Raw genomic sequence first — 18,466 nt, forward strand, 5'->3', positions numbered from 1 at the left:
GCTCATTAGCAAACACACAATACCAAACACCTGAACAAATTCCTTACCTGTTCTCAAGCAGTGGTCAGCAGAAACACAGATGTTGCAGTTGAAAAAGTCCAAGTAAGTCTCCTGCAATATCTCTCCAATGCACTTAGAAACAGCAGCACTTGTATACAGCACCTGCATGTAGTAATTTTTTCCGGAAGTACGACAAAATTAAACCTATAAAAATAGGGTATCATTTTAATCGTATGGACCAACAGAATAAAGAGGTGTCATTTTTACCGAAAAATGTACTGCTTAGAAGCAGAAGCCCCTAAAAGTTACAAAATGGCGTTTTTTCTTCGGTTTTGTCGCACAATGATTTTCGTCATAGATTTTTGGGTAAAATGACTGTCGTCACAAAATAGAATTTGCTGGTGCAAAAAAATAAGCCATCATAGGGATTTTTTCAGGTGCAAAATTGAATTTTTTTTTTTTTTTTCTTAAGGTAAGGGTGGAAAAAAAAACGAAAGTGCAAAAGTCTGAAAAACCCTGGGTCCTTAAGGGGTTAAAGGGGTACTCTAGTGGACATTTTCCCCGTATCATCTGGCTCCAAAATGTTAATTTGTAAACTACTTTTTATTAAGTAACTGAAGGATTAAGATTTTTTTTATCAGCTGATGTATGCTGCAGAGGAAGTTGAGTTGTTTTCTTTCTGACCACAGTACTCTCTGGACAGTTCCTAACTCAGACAGAGGTGTCAGCAGAGTAGGAGCAAATCCCCATAGTAAACCTATCCTGCTCTGGACAGTTCCTGACATGGACATAGGTGTCAGCAAAGAGCACTGTGGTCAGACTGAAAAGAACTTCCTCTGTAGTATATAGCAGCTAAGTACCTCAAGGATTAACCCCTTAAGGACTCGGTGATTTTCCGTTTTTGCATTTACATTTTTCCCTCATCACCTTCTAAAAATCAACACTTTCAATTTTGCACATAAAATTTCATATGATGGCTTATTTTTTGCGCCACCAATTCTACTTTGCGGTGACATTAGTCATTTTACCAAAAAATCCATGGCGAAACTGAAAAAAAATTCATTGTGTGACAAAATTGAAGAAAAAATGTCATTTTGTAACTCTTAGGGGCTTCCGTTTCTAAGTAGTGCATTTTTTTTGTAAAATGACACATTCTCTTTATTCTGTAGGTCCATACGGTTAAAATAATACCCTACTTATATAGGTTTGATTTTGTCGTACTTATGAAAAAAATCATAAGAAAATGTATGTTTAAAATTGTCATCTTCTGACCCCTATAACTTTTTTATTTTTCCGCTTATGGGCCGGTTTGAGGGCTCATTTTTTGCGCCGTGTTCTGAAGCCTTTATCGGTACCATTTCTGCATTGATCAGACTTTTTGATTGCTTTTTATAAATTTTTTTATGATATAAAAAGTGACCAAAAATACGCTATGTTGGACTCTGGAATTTTTTGTGTGTACGCCATTGACCGTGCGGTTTAATTAACGATATATTTTTATAGTTCGGACATTTACGCACGTGGTGATACCACATGTTTGTTTTTACTTAGTTTTTTCTTTATGGGAAAAGTGGTGATTCAAACTTATTAGGGAAGGGGTTAAATGACCTTTTGTAAAAAAAAAAAAAAAAAAATCTTTTTTTTTTTTTTGCAGTTTTCTAGCTCCCATAAGGGGGCTAGAACACTGCACACACTGATCTCTTATACTGATCCATGCAAAGCCATAGCTTTTCATGGATCAGTGAGATAGGGGCTCGATTGCTCAAGCCTGTAGCTCAGGCTTGGAGCAATCAAACCCAGATCGGATGTGACGGAGAAAGTTAAGGGGACCTCCGCTCGCGTCCTAGCTGATTGGGACATGGCGATTTTATCGCCATGTCCCGATCAGCCCGACTGAGCGACCAAGAAGCGTTTACTTTCACTTTCAGATGCGGTAGTCAACTTTGATCGCCGCGTCTGAAGGGTTATTAGCCCAGGGTCCCGGCTATGACTAGCAGCCAAGATCGACCCGGTGTGATGCGGGGGTCACGGCGTGACCCTGCTTTAAACACCGGGTACGCCCTGAGTCCTTAAGAGGTTAATATTTTTGAAGATAAATTTTTAGAAGTAACTTACAAATCTGTCTAAAGGAAATCTGTCACCAGTGTCACCTGCATTAACCTGTCGGTACCGACAGGTAGTGCAGGTGACACTGATGACGACAGTACTCACCTTGTCCCGGTCCGTGGCGGGGATCTCCTGTAATCTTTTCTGCAATCTTTGCTCCCGGCACGGGCGGAGCTTAATAACGTAACAGCTGCTGCCTGGGACCCTGCAGAAAGCAGCAACGGCTTGGGGCATGGGCAGAGCTTAGGGATACCACTGCTGCTGCTCTCTGCTGGGTCCTGGGAACAGCAGCGGATACGTCATTAAGCTCCACCCATGCCAAAAGCTGGTAAAGATACCAGAAAAGATTACTGGAGATCCCCGCCACGGACTGGAACAAGATGAGTGCCGTTGTCATCAGTGTCACCTGCACTACGTGTCGGTACCGACCGGTTAGTGCAGGTGACACTGGTGACAGATTATCTTTTAACTTTCTGACACCTGTTGATCGAAAAGCTTTGTTTCTACACCCCGGAAGAAGCCTCATTGGTGAAACGTTGGGTGAGGGTGGTCTGGTGCACGTCTATTACTCTGCTCTTGGTAACTATACCTGTCTATTGTTTATTTTTGATGGATACTCTTTGCTGCAACTCTGCAATTTGCTTTACTTATACCTACTTTATTGCTTTATTGACCACTGGGTCTTCTGAGGGGGCTTTGTTTATTTTTGCTACCCTCCTCACATTATTATTGCTATATTCCTTTTGGGCACTCAGTAGGTTTCTCCTTATTTTTACTTTGTGAGTCACGTCTATGGTAGCACTTGAGTCCCACCGGACCACCCTATATGTTCTGTGCCTCTGTGGCTGCAGGCCTTGCAGTTGTATCTGCGCTTTATATAGTCATATATATTTTACTTGGTTTTAAATGTCTGTAATTGGATTTTGGATTTATGTCAATAAAATTTTGATATCTTATCATGGATCTGCATACGCTTCTTTTTTCATATATCTACCAGGTGACGCTGGTGACAGATTACCTTTTAACTTTCTCCCACCTGTTGATCGGAAAGATTTGTTTCCCACTGGAAAACCCCCTTTTTAAGTAAGTTCCGATGCCCCCCAGATCATGGGTGTCAAACATGTGGCCCACAATTAATATCTTTGCGGCCTGGCAAAGATATTCATTGCTCTGGTCAGGGCCGGATTATCATTGGCGCTCCTGGAGCACCTGCTCCGGGCCCCATGCCCGCAGGGGCCCGCTGTCACATCCCTGTGTCCCGAAAAATCTTTTCAGGACATAAGGATGCCCGGTTACCTCTTTGCAGCCCCGTGTTTACTTTAAAAACGCTGGGGCCGCAGGGAGGTAGCGCACGCAGGGACGTCACTGATGACGCGTGCACCCATAGGAGAAGAGCGAAGTGGAACAGTGTAGAGGACACGTGGGTATGGTCACCACTCACCAGCACCTCATCTTCGGTGTTCCGACCCCCGCTCCTCCGGTCCCGGGACCTACTGCTATGGCCCATAGGCCATAGCAGTAGATCATGACCCCGGACTGGAGGAGTGGGGGTTGAAATACTGAAGTGGGGCAGTAAACAGGCATACAGCCTCCAGCCATACACTGTATATGGCTGAAGGCTGTATGTCTGTGGGGGAACTGTACTGCACACCTAATGGGGGGGACTGAGGGGCATGGGGTCTTGTGCAGGGGGGCATGTTTATTTTTTTTTATGTGGCCCACATAAATTTTAACCTTTTTTTTTTGGCCCATGTTAGCCTTTGAGTTTGACATGCTTGCCCCAGATGGAGGAAAAGCTGCCTTTTGGCTTTAATCCTGATGTGAAGATTGAGGTTCCTAATCACATTATGTTCCATAAGGGTTTTTACAACAAAGTATGTTCCAAAGGGTCAAAAAGGGGACCCAAAGAAGTAAGCCATGAAGAAGCACATGTAGCATGAAACAATTGTCGCTTACATTGTTATGCAACTGTCTGATCCTGCTGCTCCTAAGAAAATAAAGCGGTGTCTGTTCATTGCAAGACGTGAGTGCCGCCCATTCATTCCAATGTCTGTGGGATGAAAACTGACATGTTTCGGACAAAAAGTCCATAGTCATAGTTGACCTGAATTATCCCAAAAGGGATGTGCCCAAGCTGTGCCCTTTCTTTAACAGATACAAGAGGCCCAGACCCCATGGACTTCTGCGTAACCAGAATTGACCGTTGGCCAGAGTTTGAGTATTCTGTCTTGTCTACCCTACAGTGTAGCATTAGAGAGAGTTCAGCGCAGCAGTCGGTGGTGTCCCCCGAAAGTGAACAAGAAGTGAAAAAACTTACGTTTGTTAAAATGAATCAAGCATGGATCAGTGAGAAATTTAAAATGCCTTTGCCTGATGCTACTCAATAGATAGCACATCAACGATCTCTTCTGCCCACTGGTTACTAAAATTTCAATCAGTCTACCACTGCTTGCAGTCCACTGACCACTACAACTCCAACCAGTCCATCACTGTCTGCTTGCTACAACCATCCTTAGTCCATAACTTCCTGCTGTCTTCTGGCTACAACAAATACCACAGTCCACCACTGCCTGCTGTCTATTATAACTATCACTAGTCCACCTACCTACAACTTTTATAAGTTACTATGGATTGCTGCTTGTTGCTGTAAGTTTGACATTAACTTAGCCTTAAAACAACTTTAGAACTACTTGACTATATTCCTAGGTGACCAAGCAGTGTTATACAGGGCTTTAGAACTCTTAGGGTGCGTTCACACGGAGTAAATCAAGAGTAATTCACGCCGAAAAATTTCCAGGTGAAAATTTATTTTTTTACGCGCAATTCGCACAGGATTTTTGCGGATTTGGGGGAGAAAGAAGTGAAGGGTTTTTCAGCCATTTCCGCGCAAATTCCATATGAATTTCCGCCCAAATTCCATTTTTTTTTACCATTGATTTCTGCTAGCGGATTCCACTTGAAGAATGAACATGCTCATTCATCAAGCGGAACGGAATTCAGCGTCGGAATTCCACTTGCAGAATTTCCGCAGTGTGAACAGAACAGCGGAAAAAACATTAAAGTCAATGGGCAGAGGAGATGTGAATGAATTTGGAGCGGAGAATTCAAGAGGAATTACTCGAGTAAATTCCTCTTGAATTACTCTGTGTGAACGCACCCTTAGGCAGTGTTTTCCACAAGTTTTGAGGGTTATTGCATTGCAGGTGTGCATAGAACATATTCTCTGTAAACTGAACTTTTTGAAGAGTTCTGCGAGCACAGCAAATCGGACTTTGCTAAAGATTTTCCACAGGATAATGTGTACTGCCACACTTTAAAAAAATGTCTTGGAGTATATTGAAGACATAGAATATAGTTTTGAGGTTTACCTTCCAATTTCCCTAGATCTCATCCAACAGTCGTTTGTGGGATGTGCTGGAAAGACCAGACTAATTCCAGGAGGCTCCACATTGCAACTTACAGGAATCTGCTGGGAATGCCACAGAACACTTTCAGAGGTCTTATGGAATTCATGTCTTGACAGGCAAGGGCTATTTTAGTTGCAAGTTGCTATAGTTCATAGGTGTAAAGCACATGTGGTCATTTGAATAATTAATTATTTAATTATAAAAAAATATATAACTTTGTTATGCCTCTTGCAGTCCCTAAAGGGACAGTGGTATGGCACAGGGATTCAAAGAACACCAAAGATAGAATATCTGTCCTGCAACATTCCCTACGTCATGCAGAAGGGCAAACACACTGGGACAGATTTATTAAAACTGACAAAATCTGTCTGTGTTGCCTATAGGAACCAATCACAGCAATTTTTTAAGAGCAGTATACAGAATGAAATCTCAGCGCGGATATGGTGGTTATGGGGAACCAGACAGTTAAATAAATGTGGCGAAACATATCAGTTTTGCTCTGTATTCCTTCACCTTGCACAAACCTATTTTCCAGGGCACTGTCACTTGGAAAAACCTTTGACATGTCCTAGTCACATGTCAATAGTTTTGATCAGTGGGGTCTGTTTGTTCAGACCCCTGCCAATCAGGAGAGTGAACCAGGAAATATCCACACTCAGCACGTTCTCTACCAGCTCTGTCATCGAGACACACACTCAAAATAATTATACGGACCATGTCTTGATGAAGTCACACTGAGCAGGGAGAGGGGCGTGTGACTGTGCGGACTTCTCCTGGATTATTCTTATGACTGGTGGGGGTCTGAACACTCAGACCTCCATCAATGAAAACTTTTGACACATCTAAAAAATTTAATTGAAAGGTTTATTTTAAGGTAGTTCATGCTAGAACAATCATGGCCAGTCAATGGGAAATTAATTTCACCATGTTTTTGGGAGTTATGATGAAATTGTTAAATTGTTACTTTAATAATAAGGGTATTCTTACAGATACGGTATATGCTGAAGATGTGATGCTGTGTTTAGCTATTTCTTATATTAAATGCGCATGAAATAATCTTCAGCAGGAAATCCACAACATATACAGTACGTGTACCCATAATGTGACCAAAAATTTCTTTGTTATGGATATATATTCTTATAGGTACTGCAGGCCCCTAGATCCACCATACTGGTCTACATTATTCCAAAATGGTGCCAATAAAATAATAATAATCATGCTTCAGCCACCTCCAGGCTGTGCCATTCAGCCACTATATGGTCTCATCATCCTTCAGCCAACTCCAGGCTGTGCCATTCAGCCACTATACGGTCTCCTCATGCTTCAGCCAACTCCAGGCTGTGCCATTCAGCCACTATATGGTCTCCTCATGCTTCAGCCAACTCCAGGCTGGGCCGTTCAGCCACTATATCGTCTCCTCATGCTTCAGCCACCTCCAGACTGTGCCAATCAGCAACTATATGGTCTCCTCATGCTTCAGCCAACTCCAGGCTGTGCCATTCAGCCACCATATGGTCTCCTCATGCTTCAGCCAACTCTGGGCTGTGCCATTCAGCCACTATATGGTCTACTCATGCTGCCCCAACTTCCACACTGTTAAAATGTACAGTGATGTCACAGTACATTGTGTACTAGTACTGTGATGTCTCTGTGCACATGGGGGGGGGGGTGCATAGAAGGGTAGCAGTAGAGAATGGCATTTAAAAATTTTACCCAACAGGCAACTAGACTAAAACCATCTGCAGCGCTGTTGTTATAGAGCCTAAAGCTTGCACCAGGTGTGGACTGACAACCCATGGGGCCCCTGGGATAAATAATGTAATAGACTTGTGCACGACCCAAAAATTCGTTTTTTTTTCGTTTCGTACATTTTCGTATTAAAAAAATTTTGGTTCTGTTGCACATTCGTTATCGAGTAAATCGTTTCATTCTGTTTTTCGGATGCATCCGTACATTTTCGGATCCATCCGAAATATCATTCGGATGCATTCGTTATATCACACCCGTCAATTATTTCGTACACATTCGTTACATTTGGCGCTTTCGTTACTTCGGACGTATTCGTTATTTCGGCCGCATTCGTTTTACTTTCAAATTCGGCAGATTACATTATTCCTTTTATGTTTCTGTATTCCTAACGATTAACAAAACAGCCGAAGTAAAGTTAGGCCCGGTCAGTCAGGGGCTCAGAGTTTTCACCCAGTGGCCCAGATTTATCAAACTGTGTGAGAGAAAGAGTGGAGTGGTCTGGTCTCCCATAGCAACCAATCACAGTTCAGCTTTCACTTTACCAGAGTTCATTATCTGACATGTGATTGGCTGTTGTGGTCACTCCCCTTTTTCTCTCACACAGATTGATAAATCTTGCCAGCGTGTACTGAGAGTGAGAAATTGATTGTATTGTGTGTAAATTGTGTGAAAAAAACAATGTCTGGAATGAGAGATATTGTGTCTGTGGTGTCTGGGAGAGAGGAGGGTGAGCGTGCTGTTGTGGATGTGAGTGATAGAGCATGTGTGAGTGAGCGTGTGGATGATGTGTCTGAGTGTAGTCGTGGCGTGGAGAGAAGAGGATGAGTAAAGTCCGAGCAGGTCCAATCGCAAGACAAAGTGGTTGGACAATATCGGACTCTGGCAGTGGCAGCCACACATCTGAGTCTGAGAGTCTGCACTCAGTGGGAGTCCCACTAGCCAAAAAACAAAGAGGGCCGAAATTCACGGAGGCTGAGAACGTAGCACTGGTGGCTGCTGTTAGCACAGAAAAATTTGTGTTATTCAACACGACAGTGGGCACCCAGGAGAAGATGGCCGCCTGGAGCCGGGTGAGGGAGAAAGTGTCCCAAGTTGGAAGTGGCACAGCGGACAGGACAGTTCTCAGCATCAGGCATCGGTGAGTAAATATTTCATTATGATATCATCATCAATGTGTTGGCAAAGACATATTGCAAAGCATAATCTATGCTTGTCTTGGTCTATGACAATACCATTCTATAACCTTTATTGTTTGTTACACATATGTCCTTTACATCTTAGATTTGTAATTACATCTAGTGTTTACCGATGTATCCGTGGTTTCGCCCCTAAAGCAAATGCTCCATAAGTGGGGAACCACCTTTCTTGCAAAAAAATAGTGGACTTGCTCATCTGCATAACTACCGGTAATTATGTATGCGTGACATGAGGATACACATATGAGGGGGCAATTTTTTTGTATTCTGACCCCTATAACTTTCTTAGTTCTCCTTATACGGTCCTGTATGATGCACCCCGGTCTGTAGTTTTTGACAGTACCATTTTTGTTTTAAAAGGGGTACTCTGGTTGAAAACTTTTTTTTTTTTTTTCTTAAATCAACTGGTGCCAGAAAGTTGATCATATTCCATAAACCTTACAGTACGTATTAAGTTGCTGCTGAATTCTACATAGGAAATTCATTAATATTTGTAACCCAGAGCTCTCTGCTGATATCACGAGCACAGTGCTCTCTGCTGACATCTCTTTCCATTTTAAGAACTGTCCAGAGTAGGAGAAAATCTTAATAGCAAACATATGCTGTTCTGGACAGTTCCTAAAATGGACAGAGATGTCAGCAGAGAGCACTGTGCTTGTGATGTTAGCAGAGAGCTCTGTGTTTGAAAAAGAAAATAATTTCCTCTTTAGCAGCTAATAAGTACTGGAAGGAATAATATTTTGTTTTTTATTAAAATGTACACATCTGCCTAATTTTCTGGCACCAGTTGATTTAAAAAAAAGCACCCTTTTAATGTGACATTTTTTATTTATTTTTTATTTTTTTTTCAAGTCAGGAGTTGCAGTTAGTTACTACAACTACCATCATGCCCTCATACATGTGGCTCATCAGCTGCTCCAAATGAAATTCCAACTCCCAGCATGTTGGACTATACTAGTATATAGTCCATAGGTCAGTGTTTCCCAACCAGGGGTGCCTCCAGCTGTTGCAAAACTACAACTCCCAGCATGTTGGGAGTTGTAGTTTTGCAACAGCTGGAGGCACCCCTGGTTGGGAAACACTGACCTATGGACTATATACTAGTATAGTCCAACATGCTCAGATTTGTAGTTTTAAAACAGCTGGAGGCACCCCTGGTTGGTAAACACTGCTATAGTATATTTTGCCATTTTCCGGGACTTGAAGGATTGGTTTGATAAACTAGTAAAGATAAAGAGGATAAGTCTGACTATATCTGTGTAGTGTGGTATAAATGCAGAAATATGAGCATTCAAGCAAAAGAACAAAATTCTTTCTCAACAAAACTGTTTATTGTCATAAAACGGAAATGGTATGATAAACTTGAATAAACTATTTTATGTAAAACACAAACAGGTACTATGACTGCAGGGCATCAGTAGTCAAAAAAATAAAAAAGCAGCAGCAGAGGAGGAACATCAACTTCAAGAACTGGGAGCTGGAGTTGAAGAAGCACCTCCTGCCAGAGGCTCAGACATCCGAGGCAGAGAGATCTGGTGAGTAAAATGATATATATATATATATATATATATATATATATATACACATATATGATTAATTATGTATTACAATAATATTAATTGATAAAACAACAAGAAAATAAAAATAAAAAATAACTATTTGAACTTATACAATAACTGTATTACTATATATTTGTATCCCCCCCCCCCCCTAGCTCAATACTGATTCTTAAAGGGGTACTCCAGTGAAAACCTTTTTTTTCTTTTAAATCAACTGGAGGCAGAAAGTTAAACATATTTGTAAATTACTTCTATTAAAAAAATCTTAATCCTTCCAGTACTTATTAGCTGCTGAATGCTACAGAGGAAATTCCTTTCTTTTTGGAACACTGATGACATCACGAACACAGTGCTCTCTGCAGACATCTCTGTCCATTTTAGCAACCATGCATAGCAGATGTATGCTAAGGGCAGCATGGTGGCTCAGTGGTTAGCACTTCTTTGCAGTGCTGGGGCCTTGGGTTCAAATCCCACTAAGGACAAAAATAAATAAAGTGTTATAAGTGATAAGTGTTATAATAACGTCAGCAGAGAGAACTGTGGTCGTGATGTCATCAGAGAGCATTCCAAAAAGAAAAGAATTTCCTCTGTAGTATTTAGCAGCTAAGTACAGGAAGGATTAAGATTTTTTAATAGAAGTAATTTATAAATATGTTTAACTTTCTGCCACCAGTTGATTTAAAAGAAAAAAGGTTTTCACCGGAGTACCCCTTTAAAGCATTTATGCTATTTGTAATGTTGGGACATGCAGATGTCAGGGAATCTAGTCTACCCTGTTGTTGTCCTATACAGTAACCCCCCGACATGCGATGGCCCCGACATATGATCAAATCGACATATGATGGCCTCTTAGAGGCCATCGCATGTCGATGTCAGCATCGACATACGATGCTTTTATATGTCGGGGCCATCGCATTAACTGCTATCCGACAGTGCAAAATGCTTAAGCTGCTGTCGGATAGCAGTTTAAGCATCCCGGACAGGATCACTTGCCTATCCCCGCTGCTCCGGGTCCACTTCACGATCCTCCGGCGTCTTCTGTATCTTCTCCAGGGTCCGGGCCTCGCTTTCCGGTGTCGCTATTACGTCGTTACGCACGCCGTCCCGGCTCAACAACGTAATAACGTCACCAGAAAGCGAGGCCCGGACCCTGCAGAAGATGCAGAAGAAGCCGGAGGATCGTGAAGTGGACCCGGAGCAGCGGGACAGCATCGGGAACGGTGAGGATGCGGTCCGGAGTGGCGGGGAAGGTACAGCTTCCTATACTTTACATTGCACGGATCCCTCAACATACGATGGATTCGACAAACGATGGGTCGTTTGGAAAGAATTACCATCGTATGTTGAGGGACCACTGTACTATCAGACCAAATAATGAAGTAGAGCAGGCCCCCATAGAGATTAATTAAATAATTAACATAGAGCATATCAGACAAAATGGCTGAACTGAACAGCATATACAGTGGTCCCTCAACATACGATGGTAATCCGTTCCAAATGAACCATTGTTTGTTGAAACCATCGTATGTTGAGGGATCCGTGCAATGTAAAGTATAGGACAGTGGTCTACAACCTGCGGACCTCCAGATGTTGCAAAACTACAACACCCAGCATGCCCTGACAGCCAATTGTTGTCCGGGCACTGCAGGGAGTTGTAGTCTTGCAACATCTGGAGATCCGCAGGTTGAAGACCACTGGTATTGGAGGTTATACTCTCCTTTACCCGCCACTACGTACCGTCACCGCTTTTTACCGCTGCCCTGGATGTCACCTGCCATCGCTGTCGCTGTGTCCCCGACGCTCCGGCAAGGCCTCTGCTTCCTCGGCATCCTCGCTCGCCGCCATTACGCCGCTATGCAAGCCGCTCCTATTGGATGACAGGATGGCGTGCACAGCGACGTGATGACAACGATGGAGAGCGCTGACGATGCAGGGGATCCTGAAGAGGACGCGCCGGAGCCCCGAGGACAGGTAAGCTATGTTGAGAAATGGTCACATGATTGAAAGCCCGGAAGTAGAGTGATCTACGGCCACCCCTTTCCTTAAGAATAAGATGGCAGCGAGTCAAAGGAATGAGACACACTGTAATGTCATCTTTTGACATGTCCACACAACTCGTAAATTTGTACTTTCTAATTCTATATTGATAGCAATGTGGATATTATGTAAATTACTCAGCTAACCATGCTTTTTATCACAATAGGCAATTTAGCTATTTGCAATGGTGTATATTTGTGGTGTATAATGGTGTATAACATTTATAGGGTTAGATGACAAATATACACCAGTACAATAACTTAATTATTATATTGTTAAGCCTTAGGGAGAGTATTTTGTGTATCATGTAATGATCAACAACACAACTGCTTTCAGTCACTTGATTTTTATTTTAAAATACCTTTTTTTTATTTTTATTATTATTATTTTTTTTTAGATCAACAAGGCCAGGCTTCATTAAGGAGTCACCATGACAGTTCCCCACCATCACCTGTCCTGTCACAATTGGAGAGCCGGAGGGCCGTTGAGGCAGATGATAATGTGCCAGTACCTGAGGAGGACATGGGCCAACCCCTGAGCTCAGCTGCCTGTTCACCAGCTATCCCCAGTCCACTATCTCCAACCCCAGCACCCGCATCTGTCCCAATGGACACCTACCTTAGGGTACTCCAAGAAAGGGACAGGTTGTCCAGGGAGACGAGGCACCTTGCACGGGAGATGCAACGCTTGAATAGGGCCATGCACCGACTTCACCGTCGGCAGGCTGACGACTTCCAAGTGATGTTGGCCCGGGTCAGCCAGCAGCACCTTCAGGCCACAGCACAGCTAAGGGTGGACCTCCTGATGGCAATATCAGGAATCAGCCAATCACCTCCATTGGCTGACACCAGCAGCAGCAACAACAGGGCACCTTCACAAACCTAAAAGATTAAAGAATCATTATTTTTAGGCTGGTTGACAGTTTTGTTATGTTAGAAATGTTGGCAATGTTCAGGTTTATTGTATTACCTCTGTATTCTATTACCAAAGTTTCATGTTGACTTGTATATTGTAACCTCATACAAAATGGTGCCAAATCCTTCCTACAATATAAACATGCAATTGGTATGATTATGCTGGCTGATTGTAGACAGCAGGCATACAAGGCAAAAAATGATGATTACAGTTGTTATTTATTGCTACATTTGCATTCAAGGCCTTTGCCATCAAAATATTAAAAAAATTGTAGGTAAGAAAAAATTCATCTCCTGTTGTGGTGTCTACATGATTGATGATAACTTTGATAGCAGAACACAGATTCCACCAGTGCATGAAATGTGTATTGCAATAGTACCTCTAATTTATTATTATTATTTACCTCAACAGTTGGAGAGGTGGGGTCCTGAGGCATTGTGAACCTGGGTGTAATGTCCATTTATTTATTTTTGCATTTTCCCGTTTCAGGCCCTGTTCAGACATTGTTTTTCATGCATTATATGTTTTCTGTGCTTTTCTTCCAGGTGTGGAAGAGTTAAGCCTTTCACACATGTGTTAGGCGAGTGTGTTAGGCGAGGATAGGGGATAAGATGTCTGATCGCTGGGGGTCCCAGCAGTGGGCCCCCACGATCAGACATCTTATTCCCTATCCTTTGGATAGGGGATCAAATGTTTTTGCCCGGAATACCCCTTTAAGGTACTAAAGCTATACTTTTATTACACTGTGACTTTTAATATGCTGCTGGGATCTGTGCTCCATTTAATAGAGGTCACTTAAGTGTCAGATGCATTGTAAAGCACTACTGTCATTTAAGGGGTACTCCGGCGCCTAGACATCTTATTCCCTATCCAAAGGATAGGGGATAAGATGCCTGATAGCGGGGGTCCCGCCGCTGGGGACCCCTGTGATCTTGCACGCTGCACCCCAGTTAAAATCAGTCCCCGGAGACTGATTTTAACTGGGGTGCCGCATGCAAGATGAGGGGGGTCCCCAGCGGCGGGACCCCCGCGATCAGGCATCTTATCCCCTATCCTTTGGATAGGGGATAAGATGTCTAAGTGCCGGAGTACCCCTTTAAGAAAAAAAAATTGTCATTTACTTACCACTGATTTGCTGATCTCCTTTACCACATAAATGGACGTCCTTGTTGTATCCACAAAAATGTCCACTAAATGTCCACTAAATCCTAAAAGAAGGAGGGAAAGATATAAATTAAATAGAAATTATTAGCATTCTAAATGTAATGTTAGGAGGCTAAGAAGAAAATTGACAGACCACTAACCTGTTTGATGGTGCTGTTCACTTTCTTAACTTTTTCAAACAACTGATAACACAACGGGATCCAACATTCCAATTTGTAACCAAGAACTTCAACTTTTAACTTGAACTGTAGAACTCATAACTAATTGGTGTCAAAGCTTAGGGCAGGGTATCCCAGCTTGGGCATGTTTACTTTAAGAAAAGTCATCTGCTCCATGAGCTGAGGGGCCAGCTGTGAACGCTGTGGGCAGAGAATATTGCCAGTGACTGAAAATACCCGTTCACTTTGCACAGAGGTTGGGGGGCAGGATAGGAGCTCCTGGGCCACCATGGAGAGAGCAGGCCAAATTGCCCTCCTTTCATCCCAGTACTTGAGACTATCCGCTGTAGGTGCCAGATGGGGTTCAGACAAATAACTTTTTACAGTCTCTGCAACCTTATCTCTGGGTATCCTTGAGGGTTGTCTGTTGTGTCCGACCAAGGTTTGCAAAGTTTCTGCCCAAAAGTCAGCAGCTCTTGATGAGTGTCCAGCAGTGTTTGTGATGGGTGATGATGATGACATAGCAGGCTCATCCTCCTCTTCTTCATCATCATCATCATCCTCATCGTCCCTCTCTGACGGCACAACCAAGTGTCTTTGCCTGTCACACACCCTGTTGATTAATTTCTCTCTCCAGCTTGTTAGGGAATTGGCTTGGAGTGCCATTTTGCCCTTAATTTGGGGGTCACACATGGTGGCAAGCATCAATTCAGGGCAAGCATCAGTGAGCTCTGGGATCCTCCGGTTTAATTGTCCATGCAGTCTTCTGACAAGTGTGGCAACATCAGGTACTATGTATCCTCCAGGCAAGTTTTCTCTATGGTTGAGGATGGCATCCATTTTGTTAACAAGATGGGTAAAGAGGGGGATGACTTGAGCCAAGCTTGCATTTTCTTGATTTAGGTTTTCTGTGGCTGCACGAAAGGGGCTTAGTACAGTCACCACCTGAGCTATTATTTTCCACTCCTCCCTGCTAAGTGGTCTGGTCACACCGATGACCTGCTCATGTGACATTGCATGTATTGCTTTTTGTTGCTCCAGAATTCTTTCAAGCATGTCCAATGTAGAATTCCACCTGGTGCTTACATCCTGCTTCAGGCGGTGTTGAGGAAGACCTGCCTTAATCTGCTCCTGCCTGAAAATGTGACTGTCCTTCACACTTCTATGAAAATGGCCTGCAATTTTCCTACAGGAGTCTAACACTTCAGAGAGCTTTGTATTGCTCTCAGTGGTGTCATCTATACCAGCCTTTACTACAAGATGGAGGACATGGGCGGAGCATCGGACACCAACAAATTTGCCATCCCGCAGTGCTTTTAACATATTGGCTGCCCCATCAGTGACCACAAACCCCATCTTTACCTGTGTATTTGCCTGCTCCCCAAGCCACTCTGCCACCATTTTCTGTAATGCACGGTTTATGTTATGCGAGCTGTGCTGCTCATCTAAAACCTCTGCATGCAGTAGGAATGAGCAGTGCCCCTGATTTTGGTTTTTCTACAACACCAGCTCCTGTGTTTCTTGGCCCTGATGTAATTTGGGCTGGTTCCATTACAATGGGCTGCCACCAGTGTGCTGTTAGTGATAAGAAGGCATGCTGCCCACTGGGAGCACTCCACAAGTCTGTGGTGAAATGTAAACACTGTCCTGTGGCTCTGCCTAGCTCCTGTTTTATTAACTCCACACAAGATTAATGTAAGGAGGGTACTATACTGCGACTAAATGTGGTACGGGATGGAATTACACACTGGGGTGCAACTGCCTGCATTAGACGTTTAAACGGTTCCCCCTCCACCATGTTAAAAGGAGCTCCCCCGACGGCTATGAGCTCGCCAATGAGGCGGGTAATTTTACGGGACTGCTGTCTTGAAATCCCCCTGGAATGAAATCCACTAAATTGATCCAAGGTGGGCTGTTTTGCTTGACTGGAGTCAACAGCTTCCCCTCTGTGCCCCTTGTCCAGGTTATCTGGGCTGATGGTAGCACTGGAACTAGCAATACTTGCCCTTTTTTTTACTGGGTGGAGGTGACAACAACCCACTGTCTTCTCTTAACAGGACTGGCTTGTGGTGTGTGCGCAAATGGTGATTCATGCCAGAATTAGTCAGATGCCCTATAACTCTACCACGACTGACTTCCCTGCCACATAGCTTACATTTAGCTGATCTACCATCACAACTATAGAAAAATGCTCCCAAACTTTAGATTTCCGGCTGGAACTGGAACCGGGTTGTGCAGATGGGGCATTTTGCGGGAGGCAATAGCTTTTGGAAGATGGAGGCCTTGTACTGGCGACGGTGGCACTACTTGAATGGGAGGGTGGTGTATCCATTACAACTAAAGAGCCAGAGGATGATGGGGGTGATGATGATTCTGGAAGGTCAGTTGTAAATAGGAGTTGCGATACAGGACTTTGATATTGTTCAGGACTGGACACATCATGAATGAAATCAAGGGGTACCTCCTCTTCTATGCTTCCAATGTCTACACCTTGAAGAGGCGTACTTAACTGCATTATGTCCATGTCTGATTGTGAACCCTGCTTCTTGTTTCCCTCTCCTTCTTGGTGTCTAACAGATTGCGAGACATTAAGGGCCACAGTAGCAGCACTAGTGGTGGCTGTCTTATTTTTGGCCACTTGATGAAGCATGGGACTTTGCTGCAGGCCTTGCTGCTGATCCTCTTTTGTAAAAAAGTGCAGGTGTTACCTTAGCTTGTTTGCCTGTTGTCTCTGTGCCAGAAGCCAAGTTATCATCAGGTAAACCGTCCATTTCTGCAAATCCAGTGACTCACTCCACACACTGCAACTGTAACACCACCAGCCAAAGTCTCACAGGACTACCTCACAACTGAATAAAACAGCCTTACTGTCTGCAATACAGTAGGGATCAAATGGAATAAGTTAATTGGCTAAAAGTTACCATATGGTACCATGTGACAATGAACTCCGATCATGTGACCTCCCAAGGACCAATTAAAAGAATGTAGAATTATTTCTTTACTTTCGTTTACAGACAACGAATGCATTCGTTATTCCCCGAATGATTTGTTATTTAACGAATGCATTCGTTATTCACCGCATGATTCGTTATTTAACGAATGCATTCGTTATTCACCGCATGCATTCATTGTTCACCGAACGCATTCGTTGTTTGCCTGTTCGTATTTTCGGGGCTTTTCGGAGATGCTCAAGGTATGTTTTCGTGCATTCGGATCGCTCCAAATGTACGAAAACGGTAATATTCGTTAAATATAACATTTGTGCCGAACCGAATTGCACATGTCTATAATGTAATATATGTACACAGTGAACCCAGCAGAATAGTGCATACAGCTCTGGAGTGAGATTGGGTGTGTATGTGCTCCTGTGACTTCCAGCAGATATTCAGAGAAGCAGACTTTCCATCAGCCCCTCCTCATGTGTGTGGCAGACACCTGCTTAGGTTTTCCTGCTATGGAACCTCGGGAATCCAGGGCTTCATCTTCCATCCCCTTACCCGGCTGGCGGGGGGATGTGAGGGACCATGCAAGGCCAGTAGCCAGGACATTGGAAAGGAGGACATTCAGCTTCTGCGCCAGTTTTCGTGGAGTGAGCCATACTCCGATTTCTTGACGAATGAATTTTAGCAGTTCCTCCCCTGTGTGACTCCGTTTTGCCAAGGCAAAGCAGGTGAAGAACAGGGTGACACCGCCTTGCCCTACACACATGGTACGATGAAGGGCCACTGAGATTTGTACGTGCAGTGGAGGTCGAGGACTCGGTGAAGGATGAGGAGGCGGAGTCGCACACTGTCACAGGACCAACTGCCTGAGAGCGAGCGCATGGAGGAGGAAGCGGTGTGACTTGTCCAAGTTGCTGTTGTGTCTGTGCAGGAACCACATTTACCCAGTGGCCCGTAAAAAACATGTATTTTCCCTGCCCGTAGTTACAGCTCCACACGTCGGCGCTGCCGTGCACTTTTGAACACACCGACAGGCTCAAGGACTGGCACACCTTCTCTTGAACAAAATTCTGCAGGGCTGGTACTGCCTTCTTCACAAAGAAATGACGGCTTGGGACTCTCCACCTCGGCTCGGCACAAGCCATCAATTCTCTGAAAGGTGCAGTCCAGCACTTGAAATGGGAGGGACTGCAGCACCAGCAACTTGGAAAGGAGGACATTCAGCTTCTGTGG

At 43.7% G+C, this 18,466-nt stretch overlaps 2 protein-coding genes across 5 annotated transcripts; one reads left to right on the forward strand and one right to left on the reverse strand.

Annotated features, from left to right (window-relative positions):
- The first annotated feature begins 7,485 nt into the window (after positions 1–7,485).
- Positions 7,486–12,939, forward strand: LOC130348983 (uncharacterized). The gene is made up of 3 exons (XM_056554796.1): positions 7,486–8,400; positions 9,854–9,993; positions 12,452–12,939. Exons 1-3 carry the CDS (start codon positions 8,084–8,086, stop codon positions 12,937–12,939), a joined length of 945 nt encoding a protein of 314 aa, XP_056410771.1. The 5' UTR covers positions 7,486–8,083.
- On the reverse strand, positions 12,797–16,090 carry LOC130348982 (zinc finger BED domain-containing protein 4-like). 4 transcript variants are annotated; one of them, XM_056554795.1, is made up of 3 exons: positions 14,274–16,090; positions 14,095–14,177; positions 12,797–12,935 (listed from the first exon to the last, which is right to left on the reverse strand). In XM_056554795.1, the coding sequence occupies exon 1, from the start codon at positions 15,690–15,692 to the stop codon at positions 14,394–14,396; it is 1,299 nt and encodes a 432-aa protein (XP_056410770.1). In that variant the 5' UTR covers positions 15,693–16,090; the 3' UTR covers positions 12,797–12,935; positions 14,095–14,177; positions 14,274–14,393. The 4 variants fall into 4 exon arrangements, with proteins under 4 accessions (XP_056410770.1, XP_056410769.1, XP_056410768.1 ...); XM_056554793.1 differs by adding an exon at positions 13,024–13,097 and having other exon boundaries at positions 12,803–12,935; positions 14,095–16,090; XM_056554792.1 differs by lacking the exon at positions 12,797–12,935 and adding an exon at positions 13,022–13,097.
- Between the last annotated feature and the right edge of the window lie 2,376 nt (positions 16,091–18,466).

The sequence above is a fragment of the Hyla sarda genome, unplaced genomic scaffold, assembly GCF_029499605.1.
Source record: "Hyla sarda isolate aHylSar1 unplaced genomic scaffold, aHylSar1.hap1 scaffold_899, whole genome shotgun sequence".
NCBI lineage: Eukaryota > Metazoa > Chordata > Amphibia > Anura > Hylidae > Hyla > Hyla sarda.

Coding starts and splice junctions, on each gene's coding strand:
- LOC130348983 (XM_056554796.1), top strand. CDS start 8,084: ATGAGTAAAGTCCGAGCAGGTCCAATCGCAAGACAAAGTGGTTGGACA. Junction 8,401..9,853: donor GTTCTCAGCATCAGGCATCG/GTGAGTAAATAT, acceptor AAACACAAACAG/GTACTATGACTGCAGGGCAT. Junction 9,994..12,451: donor ATCCGAGGCAGAGAGATCTG/GTGAGTAAAATG, acceptor ATTTTTTTTTAG/ATCAACAAGGCCAGGCTTCA.
- LOC130348982 (XM_056554795.1), bottom strand. CDS start 15,692: ATGGTGGCAGAGTGGCTTGGGGAGCAGGCAAATACACAGGTAAAGATG.